This window comes from Protopterus annectens, chromosome 6.part0 (genome assembly GCF_019279795.1).
Source record: "Protopterus annectens isolate FY-2018-M chromosome 6.part0, PAN1.0, whole genome shotgun sequence".
In the NCBI taxonomy this organism is placed as follows: domain Eukaryota; kingdom Metazoa; phylum Chordata; order Ceratodontiformes; family Protopteridae; genus Protopterus; species Protopterus annectens.
Window position 1 is genome coordinate 314078164 of NC_056737.1, and position 17069 is coordinate 314095232.

Sequence of the window (17069 nt, forward strand, 5' to 3'; positions counted from 1 at the left end):
TTTTGACCAGCCGCCCAGTCCCTTTCTAGATAGACCTTCTCCCAGGTATCCTGCAGTTTCCTCAGTCCGATCCACTAAGCGCTTTACTGAATCTGATAACATGAGATTGGTGGACCAGGTCATGACGAGGAGAGGATTACCACCTTCTTTGGTTCCTAGCATTCGTAGCTCTAGAACCTTACCATTTCCCACACTAGGTTCTGTTCCTCCTCCGACTCCAGCTAAGTCTTTGGAGTTCTTGGTACCGACCATTCCGGCCTCGACTGTTTCAGTGCCGGTCAGAGCTTTTGCTCCATCATCGATAACGGCCTTGAGTTCTTTGGGTTGTTGGACCTGGAGACCTCCTGGGGTCGAAGCTTTGTTGCCGGTTCCAGGGGGTATGGTTCCACTCTGGTTTTTTCAGAGCCATCCGTGCCCCTTAGTGCATTGACACATGTAAGCTCGATGCTGGCTTCGGCTTTGGAAGTGGCTTCCTTGGTGCAGGGTGGGACCACGGTACTGAAGGAGTGTATTTTGATTCCAGGCTCCCATCCCTCTACGGGGAGGGTGGCTGCCTTCCAGGCCATGGAGAGGGCCTTGGTCATTGCAGGCAATCAGTCTATGCCTCCCTTGTCGGAGCAGACATCTTGTCCTTCCCCTTGACCGAAGCTTCCTTCAGTCTCTACCCTTTGACAGCGGGCACAGAAGACTCAGGATTTAACCACTGTGGTTATGTCCTCTTCAGATACCTCCCTGGCCCATCCCACTAATGAGGTACCCATGAAAAGAAAGTGCAAGAGGAAGCACTTAGACTCCCCTGAAGAGTCTTACACTGAAGATACTGATTTCAAGAAAGGAGAAGGCTCCTCAAAGTCACCCCTGGAGGATGTCTCCAAAAAATCCTAAAACCGAGGGGTGGCTGGAATTCCCTCTAACCATCCTTAGAAGAATCTGTATACCTGGAAGCTTTTCGTGCCTGACTGTCTACCTCTTGGATCTCTCTGCCTGCTGATGATGTCATTAAATTGATTGCTCAGCGGGCATGGAAAATACTAGACTCTATTGAGCCAATTGTAAAGAGACCAGACCACATCTTATCAGCCCCTCAGGATCAGCAACATTGGCGAAGGGAATATTGGTAGATCCGATGGTGATAGCGGCAACCACTAAGATGGAACTTGCTGACAAAAGTCCTATTATCCATCCTTCTAATAAGGAGTCTAAGATGATGGATAGATTTGGGAAGCAGTTATACACTTTATCGACCTTAGCACTAAGGTTCTTGAATTACATGGCACATTTCAAAACACTTTAACAGGGTCTGATAACAGAGCTTTCAGATACTCTCAAAGGAGCAGTAGCTGAGGACATCCAAGACAAAGCAACTTCTCAGCTAGCAACCCTAGATTCCATTTCCAGTTCGTCCATGAGGCTGATTTCTCATGCTGCCGATGGGATAACGAGGACAGCAGGTTTAGGCATAGCCATTAGACGTTATGCCTGGATGTGCTTATGTGACTTCGCTAAGCCATTTAAGTCTTCTTTCGTCAGTGCTTCCTTTGACAGAACATCTCTTTTTTTTGGTCCCAAAGTTAAAGACACTCTAGCCAGATGTGAGAAAGATGGAAAGACTCTTTCTGCCATGGGTGTATGCTTCTCCACTCCATAACAGCCTTACTCCAGTAACCAGAAAAGTGGGAGAAGTCATCCCAGGGGCCTTTCCAGGACTCACATGGCAACGACTTTCCCTTGAGCAGAGGGAGAAGTAATAATGGAAGAAGCCATTCACAAGGCAGAAGTGGCCTGAAGAACCAGGGTTCCAGAGTCTTTTCCTGGTAACTCCTATCAGCGCTCCCGAAAAGATGCCCGATTGGCGTCCTCTGGAGGCAGTCGGGGGATGATTATCCTTGCACCAAACTGCCTGGCTACAGATAACGTGGGACAATTAGGTGCAGAGGATTATAACCAGAGGTTACAATATCCCTTTCTTAGAGCAGCTCAAGAAATTGAAAAGAATCCCAGAAGTCCCACCCAGTCACAGGAATGCAGCAGTCTTAGAAATTCAAAAACTGCTTATCAAGAGAGAGTCATCCTGGCAGTCTCACCATACCAGACACGATCCAGATATTACTCACGGTTCTTTAGTGCCAAAGAAAATGGGGACTGGAGACCAATTTTGGATATCAGCCAGTTGAACACATCTGTTCAACAGTCCAAATTCTGGATGGTCACAGTACATGCTATACTCCCCTTGTTAGGGAAATATGATTGGATGTGCTCAACAGATCTTCAGGATGCATATTATCACATAAAGATGGATGGTGCTCCAGAAGATTCCTACGTTTCTGGCTGGGAGTCCGTCATTACCAAATGCATGGCAGTGGTAGCAGCTCACTTCAGACTGTGAGGATTCCACGTGTTTCCATATCTTGACGCCTGGCTCCTCCCTGCTTCCACCAGGTGTCTACTATTACAGGCAAGAGAGTATGTCATTCAGACTTGCTTCTCACTGGGAATCACTTTAAACTATGAAAAAATCACACCTACAGCCAACTCAACAATTAGAATTCATAGGAGCAATGCTGAACACATGCACACAAACATTGCCTTCTTTCCTTTGGAAAGACTGTAGAGAATAAGATCGCAGATCAGTCAAATTATTCGAAGCAAGAAAGTTTCGGCAAGACCTGTTACAAGCACTAGGGTCTATGGCAGCCTCCATCACTCTGGTTCCGTTTGCAAGGTTTCATATGAGGATTCTTTAATGGCTTCTGGTATCCCAATGGTCCTTACAAAATCAACCAGTGTCCTACCCAGTAATGATTACCAATTTATGCAAGAGAGGTCTGACTTGGTGGCTTCATTCCGAAGAGATTTTGGCAGGCAGATCTTTTCTTCCCCCTCAACCCCAGGCCATAGTGACCACAAATGCATCCCAGATAGGGTGGGGGGACATTATCTGGGAAAAACAGTCCAAGGTGCTTGGTCCCATGTGGAGGCCAACTTGCATATCAGTGCTCTAGAGATGAGGGCAGTGCTTTTGCTTTGCAAGCATTCCCAGAAACCCTCTCCCTTGAATGATTGCATTTCAGACAAACTACATGTCAGTAGTCTGGTACGTCAACAAAGGGGGGAACCAGATTTTATCCTCTCTGTCGAGTAGCTCTCAGAGTTTGGCAATGGACAATTTCATCCCACCACTTTCTAATAGCGATGCATATTCTGCGGGGGGGGTCCAATGTGATTGCAGGCAAACTGAGCAGATGCATTCTAATACCTCATGAGTGGTCCCTCAATCCATTGGTAGCAGAAAAGGTATTCCACCACTGGGACCAGCCTTGCTGCGACCTGTTTGCATCACCTCTAAACATCAAGTGCAGCATCTACTTTGCCCTGATCCAGGGGAGTCACCGAGAGATGCTCTCCTACATGATTGGCCCTCCCGTCTACTCTATGCATTTTCCCCGACTCCTCTAATATCCTAATTTTTGGGGAAAGCCAATAGGTCAAAAACAGAATAATTCTCATTGCTCCATTCTGGCCTCAACAGATATGGTTTCCCTTTTTTTGGCCCCATCTAATTTGGAAACCTTGGACTCTGGACACAGCTCCAGATGTATTGTCCCATGTGGATGGACTGGTTCATCTGAATCTTCAGAACCTCAAGCTCACTGTGGCATCTCCTGTTTCCATGACTGTCATTCCTTTCTCACTTCCCCGGTTAAAAGAATCGTTCTGGCCTGCTACAAGCCTGAGACTAGGAAATTATATTTTCTAAATGGGTATCGGAGACTAACATTGACCCTTACTCTGCTGCAAGTCCTGGAGTTCTTGACATTGCTTTTTGAAGCAGGACCTTCAGCCTCGACATTCTAGTGCATCTAGCTCCGATCTTTAACTTTCATTCTGGTTTAAATGATACATCCCTGATGCCCCACAAGCTTTGCAAGCCTTTCTGAAAAGATGTTTAATGCTCAGACCTCCATATAAAGAACCCTCTTTGGACTTGAATCTGGTACTCCAGTCTCTAATTTATCCCCCTTTTGAACCTTCTACAAATTGCCATCTAAAGTTTTTGCCGTGGAAAACTTTATTTCTGGTAGCTGTTACTTCTGCAAGGAGGATTTCTGAGATACAAGCCTTATCCTGCAAACCTCCTTATCTAATATTTCATAAAGACAGGTCTCCTTGCATACAAATCCTTCTTTTTTTTACCAAACATAGTATCTGAAACCAACCTTAACTAAACTGTACAACTCCCAGTTTTCTTTCCCAACATTTTAAATAAAAGTGAATATTGTCTACATTTATTAGATGTACATAGGCAATTGTGTTTTTACCTTCACAGGACAAATGAATTCAGAAAATCAGATCAGTTGTTTGTTTCCTTTTCTTCAATTACTTTTGGGAAACCAATTTCTAAAGTAACCGTGGCTAGATGTCTAAGGGGGACTGTATTACCTTTGTGTGTTACAAAAAGAATCTGCTACTACAAAGGCCTGTTAAAGCACATTCTACTTGAATGGTAGCCGTGTCTGCAGTTTTCCATTCTGGAGCTTCTATAGATGATATTTGTGCAGCAGCTACATGGGCATCTCCACATATGTTTATTACTCATTACAAACTGGATCTGGTCTCTAGGGGACACGCATCCTTTAGATTGATGGTCCTCGGGTATATTCTTCTGTGAGATCTCCCAAGATTTAGGTTGCTGGGGACTCTGTCCCACTGCCAAAGATTAGGTGAAGCTTGACATCAGATAAAGAAGTTGTCTTGCTATAATGTTCCATCTGTGTTGATCTTCACTTATCCTTGACATACCCACCTTCCATCTCCCTGTCCTTAGGCTTCTTGGTGGATTAGATCCTTTCCTGAGATTGGATTTTCAATTTTATGATGCAGATATGGTCTTTTTTCTGCTATTTCTTGTCTGTCACTATTGTATGCAAATTCAATTTAAGGTATTCTTGCGAGGAGTATATCATGGTTGGAGCTTAGCTCGAGAGTTGTTGGAGGGCGTAAGCTGAGAAAAATGGCTGAGTCTGTTCCGATGTTTGGAACCAAACCCACTGTCAAGGATAAGTGAAGATTAATGACACAGATGGAACGTTACAGTAAGACATAACTTCTTTTTTCCCCCTCTTGGTAAATGGCTTATTTGTATAACTTAATTACCTGTTTGCCTCAAGTGGCTGCTAGTTGTTCAGAATGTGATTATAATTCTGCTGATGTAACTTCTAGGACTGTTGCCAGTGGAAATGTCAGAGAAGACAGTGGCATGAGAAGATTTGCTTGGTTGCACACACACACAACCTTCTAGGGGATATAAAGTTGAAATGTTGAACTCTTTCTTAGACAGAGTTAGTTTTTGGACCATGTGCTGCACGGAATCTTAAAGTATGATGAAAAGGTAATCTGATTCAAGGAATTTTTCAGATTTTTCAGCCTTCCTTCTCCAAGCTTACCAAGGGGTTTAATTCAATCCCTACAACCTTTTTCAAAAAACAAAATAACCATTCTGAACAAGCTTCTGGTAAGCCAACATTAAAAATCAGTGGCAGGGAGCCCCCCCCCCAAAAAAAAGAGGAACCCCTAGACAAAATAAGTCTAAATGACTGATTATCTACAAGACTCCTCTCTCACCCTGACAAACCTTTAATCTTTCCAGAAAGTCAGAACCTTCATTTCTCTCTTTGGCAACAGATTGTTTCAGACAGATGGATTTTGAAAGTAGTCCATGGAGGTAACAGGTGGCAGGGGGAATGTCTCCCTCCTTTTCAAGGGATTTTTCCATCATCCTCCTGTCCAAACTCTTCCTTTCCCTCCTGTACTTCAGCATTTTCTTTTTCAGGGGGTTGATCATGGTCTATTCAGCCAGGAGAAGGGTTTTATTCAAGAATGTTTCTGGTGCCAGATCAATACAATTCATGGAGGCCAGTTTTGGATCTTTCCTTTTTAAACTTGCTTATGATAGTGCCCAATTTCAAAATGCTATCCCTTCACAACTTACAACCTCTAATTCCCCATTTGAGTTTTCTGGTGACATTAAATTTAAAAGATGCCTATTTTCACATTCCTGCAAATCCCCATTTCAGACATTTCTATGCCTGGATCATACTAGCAGTTCTCTACATTACCCTTTGATTTATCCACTGCTCCGTGGGTATTTACAATGTCTAGCTCCTGTGACAACCTACTGCAGACTACACAATATTCACTTTTTTTTTATTTAGACAACATTCTTATCCTTGCAGAGTCTTTTTCACAGTGTCAGAAGTTTCTCACCTGAGTGAGGGATCTCCCACACAGACTGAGGTTCCCATGGAAAACACAAAAGCCTTGTTTTGACTTCTCACAAAATTTGTTGTCCTGAAGTGTCTCTTAGATGCTGCAATTCAAAGAGCTTTTCTTCCACAGTAAACAGATCTGTTTCTAGATCTGTTCCTGAGTTTTTCCACTACAGTTTCTGTGAGGAAATTTCTTAGGATTTGGGGTCTCATGGCTGCTGTGATTCTGATGAATTCCTCTAGTAAGATTCTACATGAGAACAATCAACTGGTTCTTAAAATCAGTATGGTCACATCAACAACATTCCCTGACATTCCAGATTCCAGTTTTGGGGTTTAAGGGTTGGGAGGGTGGCCTAATGGTTAAGGTGTTTGCCTTGCAAGCACAAGGTGTAGGGTTTGAGTCTTACAAGGGATGCTGGGCTGGCTTATGGCTCGCAAGGGCAGTTAGCTTAGTACTAACCTATGAACCTATGAACCTATGAACCTATAAATAGGGAAATCCAGTGGTATAGAAACATACTCTATCTAAATCCAGGTCTACCATTTTTCCTTCTTGCTCCAGTACAGGCTGTCGCAACATAAACCTCAGACTTTGCTTAGGGAGTACATACCTCTTAACTGTCTAGATTTGTGCCTCATATTTAAGCCTATATCCTCATACAGTTTGTGGTTTTCAGGGAAATTATTGATGAATGAAGTCACTAAATAAAGACAGGAGTCAGACTTCATATTCTTCAGAAGATGCGTGTTTAAAAGTAATACCTTTTATTCTATCAGCTTTCTAAGCTTATAAAAGCAGCATTTAAAATTTGTCACTATGTTTTGGCCTTTGTCCAGATTGCTTGTGCTAAGAGGTTAAGAGTTATGGGGGAGCAGTGTCTATAGAGATAAAATTTTAGGGTCTTTGGAATATAGAAGACAGAACAAAACACATGAATCTCACAGATGTTGGCACATCTCAAATCTAAATAATCTGTGGTCCTCAGGACCATTACTAGTGTTTACAGACAACACCACTGCGATGTGGTACATAAACAAACAAGGGATAACAAGTATTACCCCCGCCCCCCTGCAGACTAGCCATAGTAGTCTGGGATGTAGCTTTTCATCACAGTACCATCAGAGTAAAATTGTATGGCAGACAAGCTGAGCACAACCAAGATAGACTCTCATGAATGGAAATTGGATCAGGGGGTCTTCCAGGAATTGATCCAGCTGTGGGAAAACATAAAAAAAGATCTTTTCTCTTCTGCTTACTACAGCCAGTTGGCAAAATTCTCCTCCAAGACTCCATGCCAACAGACCTGGAAGACAGATCTCTTTCCTTTATTTGGCTTGGAATGATCCTATATGTTTTTTCACCTTTTCCACTAACATCCAGGATTGTTCTGAAGATTCAGAAGGACTGTCTAAAGGTCATTGTGATGACTCCCTTCTGACCCAGGCAACAGTGGTTTGTCCTCCTTTTTGGATCAGCCAGGGGCAATTATCACATGCGTCCTCACAGACTAGATTTACTCGCACCGGAAAAGGGGTATTTAATACATCTTGACCTCAAAAAACTGCAACTGACTTTCTGGAGTGCCTAAAAGGTATTAAGATTCTATTTTCTAGAGATGTGCAGCAGGTATTAAAGGACACAAGAAAACCTGCTAGTAGAAAATAATTTGGTAGCAAATGGAAATGATTTTCAAGTTGGTACCAAGACAGAAACCAGCACCCTTATAGGGCTAGTGTTTCTCCAGGTTCTTCATTTATGGGAGGTATTATCCTCTGACCAGTCTTACTCCTCTAGCAAGGTTCATTTGTAGTTTCAGCATGTCTGTCCATAGATCCTCCCTTTTCAATGAAATCCCATGTGAAAACATTTTTTGAAAGGGGTGTTGCATACTAAGCCTTCTGGAATGCACAAGTAGCTTCTCAGTGGGATCTTAATTTTGTGTTGGAAAAACTAGCTCTTACTCCATTTCAACTAGCTCATCAGGCTAACGTGAGATTCTCAACATGGAAAACAATGTTATTGATTGCACTTAACTCTGCAAGAAGAGCACACCCACTCATGCATGAATCGTGCCATCCCAAATAGAACCAAAATGCTCTCATCCAAAAAAAGGAAGCCAATCTGGTGGTCCCCTGCCATAAACAAACTTTACAACAAAAGGAAGAAACTTTTGCAGAAAAGAGGAAAATCCCAGGATGCAAAAAACTCCCTTACTAGCCTCAGTAAGAAACTGAGATGCCTCATAAAATCCTCCAAAGCTAGTTACGAAAATAAAATTGCCAAAGATTCCAAAGACAACCACAAAGCATTCTATAACTATGTCAAGAATCTAAATGGCAATGCTCAGATCTGCTCTGAGCTAAAACAGAATGGCATTAAATATACTGATCCGAAGGATATTGCCAATATCCTGGCAGATCGATTCAGTGCCAACTTCACCCCACTCTCACCCCCTAAATGGCCCATCTCAATACCGGAAGATTGCCAAATTCCAGTAATAACGGCCACACAGGTACAAAACGCACTCTCTAAAGCCAAGAATACAGCATCCGTGGGACCAGATGACATCCCGGGCTGTGTACTACATGAACTACAATATGAATTGGCACCTCACCTAAGTGTCATGTTTAATCATAGCCTCACCTCAGGTTTCGTGCCCACTTGAGTGGCGCAGAGCTACAGTTATCCCAATCCACAAGGGGGGATCCACCTTGGATCCCGGAAACTACTGTCCCATCAGTCTGACAAGCCTTATCTGCAAGGCCATGGACCGTATTATCATGGAACTTATAAATAAAGACATTGGCAACCTTCAAACACTGGACCCCACCCAGTTTGGGTTTGTGAAGGGCCGATCTTGTCTCCTGAACCTGATTGACTTCTTTGAATCAGTCTCCAGAGCCATGGACAAGGGTAAGGTGGTCCACACAGCCTATCTAGACCTTGCCAAGGCCTTTGACACCATCCCCCACTCTGGAGTCATAGATAAACTTACTAAGTTGGGCTTTAATCCGTATGTCACCCAATGGGTTGCTAAATGGCTTACTGATAGAACCCACACTGTAAAAGTAGCCGACTCCAAATCCAGCTCCAGACAAGTGACAAGTGGAGTACCTCAGGGTTCAGTCCTGGGGCCGCTCTTGTTTGGCATCTACTTCTCTGAAGTACAGGTCAACACTAAGGGACTCTGGCTAACAAAGTTTGCAGATGACTGCAAACTGGGAGCCATTATTGAATCCCCAAATGATGTGTATACTCTACAAAAGGGCCTTACAGAAACAGATGCTTGGTGCCAGAGCCATGGGCTCAAGCTCAGTGCCAAGAAATGTATTGTTATCCCCTTTGGGAAAAAAACATGTATCCATGAATTACCATATAGGTGGCAGTACACTAAACACAGAAAGTGTGATAAGAGACTTAGGGACACAGGTGGACAGTGGTCTCACCTTCGATAACCACATCGCCACAACAGTCAGGAAATCCTTCTATGTGGCACACCTCATCACGAAGGGCTTTTCATCCAGAAAAAGGAGGTCATTGTCCCACTGTATTCATCCCTCATTAGACCCATTATAGAATACAACGCTCCATTTGGTATGTACCTCTCAAGACATCTGCAACAACTGGAAAGGCCTCAGAAATACCTCACTAAAAGAATCACAGGCCTAAAGCAGATGCCCTACGCTGACCGCCTTAAAAACTCCAGCTATACTCTGTCGCATATCGTCTACTCAGAGGCGATCTCTGCTTAACATACAAGGCCATGTCAAACCCAGAGCTGTTGGACATGCTACACTTAAAGAAATCCCAATCCCTCAGAGCTACACGCTCCAGGGATCTAAACCTTGTCATCACAATAAACAAAACATGCTGGAGGGATAGGTTCCTGACCCAGAGACTCCCCAGACTCTGGAATAGATTGCCCATACATGTCAAGCAGAGTGCCTCTTTGGACCTCTTCAAGAGGAACCTTGACAATTGGATGGGAGAAAGGAAATTCACCCCAGGGATCACGTCAGTCGCCCTGCTAGACAGGGGTCCAGGAAAGTAAATAATGTGGGAAGAAATAGCCAGGGAATTGTTATGGCTAGGCTTGTATAGGCCCTAGGGCTGATAGCCTAGTACCAACCTATGAACCTATGAGTAGAGTTGCAAACTCTTATGGTGAATCAACTTTATCTCATTTTCCGCAAATATAGGGTTCCTTGAGAAACAATCCTTCATTTATGCCTAAAGTGGCATCTGAGTTTAGTTAAGACAAACTATTAATCTTGCTATCGTTTTTTCTAGAACCTAAAAATGTGGGAGAAAGGATACTTCATACCTTGGATTCTGTTATGGCAGCTAAAGATATATGGGAAGAGACTAAACAAAAGGTAATACAAAAACTGAGAAACTGGAAGCACTTATAGGTGAGGGTAAGATGGAAGTAGTGAAATTAATTTTAGTTCCTTTAGTTTTATATAACGGTCAGGCATATTTTTATCAACCAAAGGAAAAGTTGTGGATGATCAAAACAAATTTCTCAAACAGTTATTGAGGGGAAGAAGGCAAGAGTTAAAATAGAATAAGCTGATCCTCCCCTTAGAACAGGGTGGGTTAGGATTACCTTACTTGAATGGATATTTTAGAACTATACAATTAAAGCTGATATACTTAACACAAGCAGAAGGTTATAAATCAAAGTGGAAGAGGAGGAGGAGGATGGTGAAATGAGTGAAGTTCAAGAAATAAGGTGAGACCAGGACTTTCAAGGCAGGTTCTTTAAGAGAATAATAAAAAGTGTACAAAGCATTTATATTCAGAAGGTAGCAGAAAGTATTCTGAAAATTATGCAAACACAGGAATGGAAAAAGGAGTTTTTACCACTGGTCGTGATATCAAGTAAGAGTACCAAATATAGGCAAAAGAGAGCTGGAATTTTCTGGAGAAAATTGATAATGGAACCTAGATAGTAGGAGGAAATAACTAGGAAAGAAAAGTTAATTGAGCATGATGTTGCCAAGGAGATGTTCGGAATGCAGCTTTGATTGCCTTCCATAAAATGCACTTTCGCAAAAGTGAATTCGCTCAAACATGCTCTTGATCTATCAACATATATATATATATATATATATATATATATATATATATATATATATATATATATATATATATATATATAAAACAAAAACATGGCCACTAGTAGGAAGTATATGCTCCTTATCCAGGCATGGGTATGCTGATGTTGACCAGTCATTGTACCCAACAAACAGGTGTTGAAGTGAGAGATGGCACTAAAAGAGTTTCCCAAGTATCTATTCATAGTGGACCATCTAAAAACAACAGCAAACATATTAACTGCACATGTATCTGTACTTTATTCCATCATTAGATGTTACTGTTGAAAGTTCATTTTTGTTCTTTGTAAGGGAACGCTAGTATCTGCTAGAGAGTATGAATTTAATTTTCCCAAAATTGGTACAGTAAAACAGTAGTTTGCAGAAGCCCTATGCTAATTAAATTACAACTTTGTTTAAGGTGCTGTGGTTTTGGAACTGGTATATTTAATTAAGGAGAGTATGGGGAGCATAGCCTATCCCACACATGCATCGAGTTTTACTTTTTACTTTTTGTTTTGTTGCTGTCTTTAATCTTTAAGAGACAACAATCTGCTATATTTGAAGAAAAGGATTTGTGCCTGCTTTATTTAGGATGGAATTGTGGTACCTCTCTGCAAATGTTTTTGCTGAGAAACATGATTAATATTTTTTTATCTTGTGTGTTTCTCATTTGATAGGAACAAATGTCACCGTAAATGTTTTGCATCCTGGTTCTGTTCGCTCAGAGCTGACTAGACATTCAGTTGTGCTAAGCCTTGTTTGGAAGCTTTCTCCTTTCTTTCTCAAAACACCCACAGAGGGAGCCCAGACAAGTATATATTGTGCAGTGGCTGAAGAGCTGCAGTCCATTTCTGGGAAATATTTCAAGTATGTAAAAGCATTTTGTCTTGCCTTTTTTCAGATTCTTGTTTTAGAGGGATGAATACATTGTGCTTTTTATGATACAAGCCCATCAATGTTTAGGAGCGCAGGGTATGCTAACACGTAAAACATTGCCCATTTTTCCTGTGATCTGTTTTACAGCTATAAAGAACATTAAATGCCACTCTTTTATTTTCAATGTTTAGTAAAATATCTACATACAATTTTAATAATGCTTGCATAGGAGTTTTTTTTCCTGTACCAAGATTTCTATATGATTTTTGTTTGCATCTTTTAACTTGTATTGGGAGATGTATATTTAAAGTAACAACAAATCTGATGTCCTTTTCATTTATTCCTTAACTGATGAGTTTGGATCTGAGACTCTGATCCGACTCAGTTGCTTAAACCAGATCTTCAGATCTAAAACTCTTGAGCTCCTCCCTTTACCCATAATGCCTTGCCAACGTTACATACCTCATATTTAATTTACCACCATGTACCATCAGATGTGGATCTTGTCGCTGTCGAGCTTTGGAGTATTATTTAGCCTTTTTTTTTTTTTTTTTTTTTTTAAGTGAGTTACATTTGAGAAAGATATGCGTCTTAATCTCCTACTTACAATTTCTCTTATGTCATTTTAACAGTTTCTGGTTTTCTTTAGCTACCTTTTTGTTTGTACTATTTTCTTTTTTCACCTTGTTGGTAATTCTTCCATTCTTTCTATCCTTTATCTCAAAAATTTTTTTCTCCCCTTTCTTCTGACTTTTGGAGTTGAAGTGTTGGAATCAGGTCCGGGGCATTGAGATCAACTCTGAAGCTTTTGCAGCCATTCCTCCCCTTAGGGGCTTCAGCATTGGATAGCTCTGTTCTGACTTCTTCCTCAGATGGAGTGCTGGGGGGGGGATGCAGGAGCAGATGGTTTGGGATTCACTGGCTTCTTTGGCATAGAATTCTGTTTTCCCTAGGTGTTTTGCCTTTGAGGTTGTGGAGAGGGTCTTCTCTTTGTTTAGAGAAAGGACATCCCTACCCCCCTTGGATCAGACAACTTTACCTCCTCCAGTTCTCTGCTCAGCCTTGTCCATCCATTCCACTGGGACAGCCAGCCCAGTATAGTCTCTAGTTGGTCCCTCAGGACATCTTCATCTCTTCTAATACTTCTCCAGACCACCCCACTGAGGAAGTCTCTTGGAAGAGGACATGTAAAAGGAGATACTTCAGGAATCTTTCATAGAGGACACTGATTTTGATGAAGGGGAGGAGTCCCCCAGATCTCCACCTGAAGATGTCTCCTTTGGAGACATCCTAGAGCGAGATTCTGAAACGAAAAGATGGTTGGCTGTCCAATACCCCCTCCCATAAGGAATCTGTGTTCCTGGAGACTTTGGGGTTAAGCCTGTCTACTTTTTGGGTGACTCCCCTGACTGATGAACTCATAGATCTTGTTTCTTGCCAGGAGTTGAAAGAGCTGGCTACTGTATAGCTCATCCTTAAGACCTGACAAAATTCTAGCCCCCCCCCCCCCACCAAAAGACAGGGTGCACTGGAGCAAAGGAGCCGTGGTTGATGCCATGATTATGGTGGCAGCTACCAAGAAATAACTTGGTAGAACAGAGTTCTTCTGTCTATCCCCTGGGGAGTCCAAGGCCTTGAACAGATTTGGTAAGCATGTGAATGCTTCAGCAAGCTTTAAACTCCGGTCGCTGAATTACCTGACACATTTTACAAGATTACAGAGAGATTTGACCAAAGAGCTTATCAAGTCTCTTTGAGTCCATGTATGCCAAGTACCAAAATAAAATCTTCTCGCAACTGACCACACTTCAGTCCATTTCTAATGTGTCCATGAGGCTGATCTCCTGTGCAGCGGAAGGCACCTCATGGGCATTTGGTTCAGGCATAGCCATTAGGAGACATGCCTAAATGCAAATATGTGATTTTATGAAGCCCTTTAAGTCTTCTTTCAACAATGTGCCCTTTGATGGACCTTCCTTGTTTGGCCTCAAGGTAAAGGACACACACTGCAGATGTCAGCAAGATGGAAAGACCTTCTCTGCCATGGGTGTAAATTTTTCAGCTCCTGAAAAACCTTTCACAAGGAATCAATGTGTGGTAGAATAATGTGGTTTTGCAAATCCCAGGATCTTTTTCAAGACTCGCATGGGAATCGTTCCTCTAGAGGCAGAAGGTGAGCTCAAATGGAAGACACCGCCCTAGCAGCAGAAGTGGTCCACAGCACCAAGGCTTCCGGGATTCCCTGTTGGATAAGGCCCTACCAGTGTTCCTGAAGAGAGACCGGACTATGACCCTCTTGAGGGCATTCTGAGGACGTTTGTCTCTGCTCCAAGATCTTACTGCTTTCACTACAGTGAATATCTGCGTAGAATATTTCGACAACTTGAAAACAAATTGAGATATAATGTAGGTGAGTCCCTAAAATTCATTCCATTTCATTTGAATTTGACTGCAGCAAGTTTGCAGATATTCTTTTTACACAAAGAATGCATTGTTTCATTTTAGAAACTTGTTTCTAGGAAATGGAATGCTGTTTCACTATCCCCTTCTCAATTTTTTCAGCATGTAGATTTAGGAGATCATTTTAAAGTAATCTTTAACCTCATGGTAGATCATTTTGACTGGTCTTTTATTTATTTATTTTACATTTGTTGACTGGGAAAGTCAGGAAAAAACAGTCCAAATCCACCATTCGATAAATAGTTTAATAGCTCAGGACATAAATAGCATAAATAGCAGAACAAAGCTTTCGAGTAAAAGACTTCAGTGTTTAATAAAATTGTCCTGCCATAGCACAAGCATATATACAACAGCACAGCAAATCAAAGTGCAAACTTAATAATAGCAGCAATTACATCCTTAAAGTGCCAAAAACTGAGCTTCATTGAGGCTTATATTCTGTCATGTGTATCTTTTAAAATAGGTTTTATACTATTATTCACATTCAGACCTGGCATGATAATTTATAATGATAAATTAATCTATTTATATTCAGCCAACTCCATTTTATTTATTAAATCGCCCCCATTTTTATTTTTAAACACAACTTGCAAAATTCTAAACCGGAATTTATGCTCAGCACCTGCAGTTGCTATATGCTTAGCCAAAGCATTTGTAAGGACATTTCTACAAATGTCAGAACAGTGTGCACTTATTCTCTCTTTTAGTTTATTTGTTTTACCAATATAAAAAAATTGGCAGCATACACAGTTAGCAAAATAAATCACATTTTCTGTGTTGCATGTTCCAGCAGCTCTAAATTCAAATAACTTTTGACTAATTGGGTGTATAAAGCTTAAGTCCATATTAATATCTGCACAATGTATGCAGTTATAACACGGTGTAGTGCCAAATTTATTTATTTATTTTTTTTTATAGCACATTCTCTGTCCTTATATCCTTGTAGCATAAATGTTGCTTTAAATTATTTTCTCATTTAAAAACAGAATGTGGTGTCTCACCTACTAGATCAACCACTTCTTGACTGGATGCAAGTATAATCAAGTTCTTTTTAATTATTTGCTTAACAAGACCTGTGTGTTGATTATATTTCATCATATAATTCAATTTATCCATAGTTCTGTTTGGTTTGGCTCTCTCCACCACAGCATTATCAGCCTTACCACTCAAATACGGTCTGACTGTATCATTCCTTAACCCAGTAACCATTCCCTTCATTTGTTGTACTATAACTTCATTGTAACCCCTTTCTTTAAAAGAGTCTGCCATCTCATTCATTTCCAGCTCAGAAATTGCATCTTTCGTACTAAGTCTACTAGCTTGCATAAGCTGTCCTTTTACTGCCCCTTTAAAAATATGCCTGGGGTGTAAGCTTTGTGGGTGTACATACTTACTAACTTGTAAATCTTTCCTATGAATTTTGGAATTAAAATACACATTATCTCTAGAAATGAGTATATCCAAAAAATGTATTTCATCCAAAGATGAATTCACTTCTCTGAGTACGCCAACAGCTAACACCTTTGCTAACATAGTTCTAGCTAGATGGGAAGAACAGTACATATTCTCAGAAATAGAGATGTGTTATAAAATGAATATTTAGTGTTCTTTAAAAGATTTGAGGATGATGTCTTCCTGTTATAGAATGGAACTAAGGAAGAACTTACTGCATTTGTAGAATTCTTGCACACTACCACAAACTGTTTGAGATTTGAAGTGAATTCATGTTTGGATGAAATAAATTTTTTAGATATAGTCATTTCAGTGGAGGCCATGGGAGAAATGCTTCAGACGCATATCTTTGGAATGTTGGAGTATCTAGTGGAAACTCACACAAACGCAGGGAGGACATGCAGACTCTGCACAGAAGGCACCCCAGCCAAGAATCGTACTGGAAAACTTCTTGCTGTAAGGCGACCATCTTAACCACTGCACCACCCTTCTCAGAAAATATACTAGATTTGATTAACACCTGCCCCCACCCTTCCTTCCTGCCTTGTATAGATTATTGGCAGCCTTAAAGAAACTGTTCCCAAATTTTTTAGATTTCTGGACAAGTATATACAGAGATTTGATGCTGAGAGTTGGTGGTATGTGTACAGTTGTGGTATATTTATTTATTTTACATTTGTTGACTGGGATGGTCTAACTGGATGCATGTCCATTTTCAGTAGAGTCCCGGGGAAATAAGCTCCAGGAAGTTACATTAGTACATCTATTCAGGTAAAGGTTATTTATATAGCTACAAACTTAAAGTTTCAACAGTTCAAAAATATACAGTTTCAACATAAATTTAGGTTACAAGTTGTGGTACAGATACATAGTTAAAGTTTGAGCAATTGCAAAAAAAAAAAAAAAAAC

At 41.0% G+C, this 17069-nt stretch overlaps 1 protein-coding gene across 2 annotated transcripts in view; it reads left to right on the forward strand.

Moving 5' to 3' along the window:
- LOC122804287 (retinol dehydrogenase 12-like) overlaps positions 1–17069 on the forward strand; it is a 747835-nt gene that overhangs the window by 507622 nt on the left and 223144 nt on the right. Inside the window, exon 6 of one of the 2 annotated variants that reach the window (XM_044074066.1) lies at positions 12050–12239. The exons of the other annotated variant lie outside the window; for it this stretch is intronic. Coding sequence (XP_043930001.1) covers positions 12050–12239 — 190 coding nt within the window. The remainder of the gene's footprint in view (positions 1–12049; positions 12240–17069) is intronic. 2 annotated transcript variants of the gene reach the window in all.